Source organism: Glycine soja, chromosome 14 (genome assembly GCF_004193775.1).
Source record: "Glycine soja cultivar W05 chromosome 14, ASM419377v2, whole genome shotgun sequence".
NCBI classification, from domain to species: Eukaryota; Viridiplantae; Streptophyta; class Magnoliopsida; order Fabales; family Fabaceae; genus Glycine; species Glycine soja.
In genome coordinates, this window is record NC_041015.1 from 9,435,796 (window position 1) to 9,440,347 (window position 4,552).

The 4,552-nt window shown below is 29.4% G+C and overlaps 1 protein-coding gene across 1 annotated transcript; it reads right to left on the reverse strand.

Annotated features, from left to right (window-relative positions):
• Positions 1 to 1,517: 1,517 nt before the first annotated feature.
• On the reverse strand, positions 1,518 to 2,504 carry LOC114384504 (glutaredoxin-C6-like). Its single transcript, XM_028344173.1, has one exon. It carries the CDS (start codon positions 2,421 to 2,423, stop codon positions 1,998 to 2,000), a length of 426 nt encoding a protein of 141 aa, XP_028199974.1. The 5' UTR covers positions 2,424 to 2,504; the 3' UTR covers positions 1,518 to 1,997.
• Between the last annotated feature and the right edge of the window lie 2,048 nt (positions 2,505 to 4,552).

Consider the following 4,552-nt stretch of genomic DNA (forward strand, 5'->3'; position numbering starts at 1 on the left):
CACTGCAACTTAGTGCTAACCTTTTCGATTTTGTTTCTATTTGAGGTTCATGGGCTTGGTTTAAAGGGTAACATCGAAAGTTGATATTTTGATTCTTGCCTGATGCTGATGGTGGTCATGTGGCTGGTACTTTTGACTATTGAATTAAGACCTTAGCTGAGGTTTTATGGGGATGTAGTCATGCATGCCATCACGCACCACCCATCAAAGCTGTCCCTTGGCATGATGACAGTAATTTAAGTTTGTCCTTGCACCCCGTTTTAGCTTTGAATCTATCTGGGCTTTTTACCTTTTGTGAATTCTAGATTCAATAACAGTTATTAAAATATCTCTAATAGTGCCCCCACGCGAATATATTATTTTTATCACATACAAATTTTAAATTTCCACAGCTTGCTACATTAACAAACCCAAGGAAGATAATTTTTTATAATCGGTTTATGGTTATAACACCTTGGCAGTTGGCACATAAAAAGTGGGACTTTGGTAAAAGTTAAAAAATAAAAAGGTCATTATCTATCTATCAATTTTGTAAAAAAAAAAAAAAAGTGAAAGCAATTTATACCAACATGGTCAAAGAAAGAAGGAAGAATAAGAAGCAGGAGCTAGGGTTGCAATTCCATCTCCTTTTATGCAAATGATTCTTCTAGCTTGACAGTAACAAACATAATTAAAAAATGACTGTGCAAAAAGTGGTCACATTAGTTCTTTTTAGAGGACAGTATTTATTTCACTGTCACGGGGGATTTGATTCTATGATGTTTACCAAAGTGTCAAGGGAAGAGGAGGGTAAAGAAGAAAAAAAAAAGGCTTCAATAAATTAAAAAAATAATGAACAAAAAAGAGCCATGCCGGATTTAAACTATATATAAATATTTGATTTGCAATAATTGGAGGTGCGTGCGTCTCTTCATAAAAAAAATAGTAATAATAAATCATCTCTTTCATGGCGTTCTTCACTCTTCATCTTTTCCAAAGTACTTTGTGAACTCCCTTTCATCCTTAACGGCTTAACCCCCACAGGGGACAAATCAAGAACCCTAAAATAAAATAAAAAATAAAACAATCCTCTTTTGGACGGCCGTGATTGTCCCTATATATCATTGTTAATGGATCGTGAAAATTGTCACACCCAATCAAAACTAGCCATAAAATCCCCATAGAAGGATGGTCAATTAAGTAAAGTAAAATCTTCGTAATTACTAATGTATCAATATGAACATTATTCATAAGTCAATAACTATCTTTTTAATGGCATACTCATTGATTAAATTAGATAAGCTTCTGAGTTAATTTTTTTTTCTTTACTCTCCATTTATAAGAGATGATAATTAATCTGAAATTTTCGTGAAAAAGATTAAATTCAGATACTATTGAGTTCAATCTTAACTATGTTCAATCACTTTATTTGTAAGTTACTTTGATCAATATGATAGTTCAAGCAAAAGTAATAAAGCTATGGCCTTTGCATAATAATTGAGAAATATTGGCATCCAATTCAGCCAGGATCCATGCCATAATGATAAACTAAATGAGTCATATACCATGATGATAAACTAAACCGAGTCATGCCCTTGTGGCTCTCAAGATCACTAAACACAGATGCCCTTTCCTAACACGTGTCACTCAAACCCCACTGAGTATTCTTCACGCCCAACCATACTACACTAGCAGATTGATTCCAAGCCCCCCATTTTGACCTCTCTCTTTTTCACTCACAGCAACAACAACAAAAACAACACTAAATAAGAACTCAATTAAATTAAATAAATAAAATAAAAAAGAATAAGAATAAAACTCCATCAATTGAGATTCCATTTCACATAGAAAGAAGACCCAAAATTATATAATTAGTTTTTTTTTCCTTTTCTGGAAGTAAATAATGATAATAATATATTTGTGGCTGGTATTTGACTTGATTGGGATGGTGGAGGTAACTGGTAATTGATTAACTAATTATTATTATGATTGTGATTATTATGATAATGATGTTGTTATCACACCCAGAGGGCGCCAACTTGGACGAGTTTGGGGACGAGGTGGCCGGAGACGTGAAGGGCGACGAGAGACTCGAGGCCGCCGACGGAGTCGCCGCCGATGAAGACGGCGGGGATGGGGTTGCGGTGGTTGTTGTCGGGAAAGGGGAGGGCGGCGATCTCGTGGTCGTCCAATTCGATGACGGTGGGGTTGACGCCGATGGTGGCTAGGAGCTTCTTCATGACGTGGCACATGCAGCACGAGGACCGCGTGAAGATTATCACAGGGTGCTCCGAGATCAGGCGCTGGATGCGGGCCTCCGTTGATTCGTCCACGTCGATGGAGAGAGAACAAGAAGAGGTGGTGGTGGTGGTGGTGGTGGTGGTGGTTGGGGTGGAGAGGTCTAGCTGGACGACGTCGTTCGAGCAGCGGCGAAGGCCTTGCATCGTTAATTAAGTGAAGGGAACAGAACAGGAAAAAGTGGAAGTAGTGTAGTGAGAAACTGAGAATGAAATGAGAGGTGGAGGTGGTGGAGTTTTTATTTATAATATAATAACATGAGTTTAATGGTACTCAAATTTTTTTAAGCTGTAGTTCAATCATACATTATAGTAAATATGATTCTTAAAATAATTATTATAAAAATTAATAAAACTATTATATGTACTGTTGAATGATGATATAAAAAAAATTTATAGGCACAAATTTTGTCTGATAATAATTAAAAAGAAAGGAGTATATGGGAGGACTTGCTTTGTGGTTGCTTACATCACTATGCTTGTGTTGTGTTGTGTAGTACTAGTGTTTCTTTCTTTCCTTTCTGGCCTCAACCCCACTACCACTCTCCTTGCTACCTTTCCCCCACTCGCGCTGATGAACTTCTCTCTCTTGCCATTGGTTAAATAAAATTTTGTTGTCCCCACTTGGGCCATTTTTTTTTTTTATATTTTGCTTTTACTATACATCTTTCTTTTTTTTTTCTTTTAATGTCAGGTCCATAATATTTGTCTTCAAAGACCTATTTGATCACAGCATTTACACTTAAAATCTTGGCAAAACGATGATAAAGGTATTTCTTTTTCAAAATTATCACATGGGAATAAAATTTAAATTAATATTAAAAAAAGATAAGTCCTAGAATAATTTACTCTGAACTAAAAGTCATAATTTATGTTATGACTTTTAATTTTTTTTTCTTTTCCATTGAAGTTGAATTTTTTTTTATAATTTTAGTTTTTTTAATACGGCTTTGAAATCAATCGTAAGTATTTTTATTTTTTTTAGAAGTCATAAACTATTTAAAACTTGAAAGTTGTAAATAGTTTTTTTTATTTTAACTATTAACTAATTAATGCATCTTTTTTTGTTTCATTTCATATTTTTTATACTTTTTATATTGTTTTATTTAATATTTTTTATATTCTTGTCTATATTTTATTTAATATATTTTCTATATTTTTTTACTAATGTTAAAGATTATTATTTATTTTGTAAATTATAAAAATAAAATAAAAAACTTAAATTTAAATAAAAATATTAAAATGTGTTACACATATTTGTTTAACAAAAAAATTAAGATGTTTTGTTATTAATATTAAAAAATAATATTAACTTATAATTTATCAAATAATATTAATTTTTTTAAAAAAATTAATATTATTTATTAAAAAATTAATATTATTTGATAAATTATAAGTTAATATTATTTTTTAATGTTAGTAACAAAATATTTTACTAATTAATATTTTTGTTAAACAAATATGTGTAGTATATTTTAGTATTTTATTTAAATTTAAGTCCTTTACATTATTTTTCTAATTTATAAAAAAATAATCCTTAACATTAATAAAAAAAATATAAAAATATTAAATAGAATAATATTAAAAATATAGAAAATATTAAATAAACTAAAAAAACACATACATTAATTAGTGAATAATTAAAATAAAAAATTATTTATTAATTTAAAGTCATAAATAATTTACGACTTGTAAAAAAAAATTGCTTTTAAAAAAATAAAAATGCTTACTTATGATGTCAAAGTCATTAAAAAAATTTGAAATCGTAAACTTTTTTATGACTTTAATAAAAAATAAAAATAAAATAGAAATTAATATAGTTTATAACTTTCAATACAAGAGTCATAGGTTATCCTATAATTTACCCCTTTTTAAAAATTAATTTAAATTTACTCATTTAATAATTGTTTTGAAGAATAAAAAATGCCCCGTTATCATTGTTTCTCCTAAAATCTTATCAACATATCTTTTACAAATAACGATAAACACAAATAGACTCGTGTCCCTCAATCAAGTTATTAACAAAATTCTTTTAAGTATTTATCACAACTTCATAAAAATACTCAAAAGTTAAGATTTCTTATTAAACTAAAATAATTTTACATGCATTTGATTCAAATGTTGGATGGTTTGATGTATTTTTTTGTATTACTTAAAATTTACTATACATTACAAAATTATATGTGGAGTTTATCAATATTTACAAAATTTTATGGTTTTGAATAAATTTTAGCTAATAATAAAAATTATAATAGAAAATGCATCTTACTGATATT

Coding starts and splice junctions, on each gene's coding strand:
- LOC114384504 (XM_028344173.1), bottom strand. CDS start 2,423: ATGCAAGGCCTTCGCCGCTGCTCGAACGACGTCGTCCAGCTAGACCTC.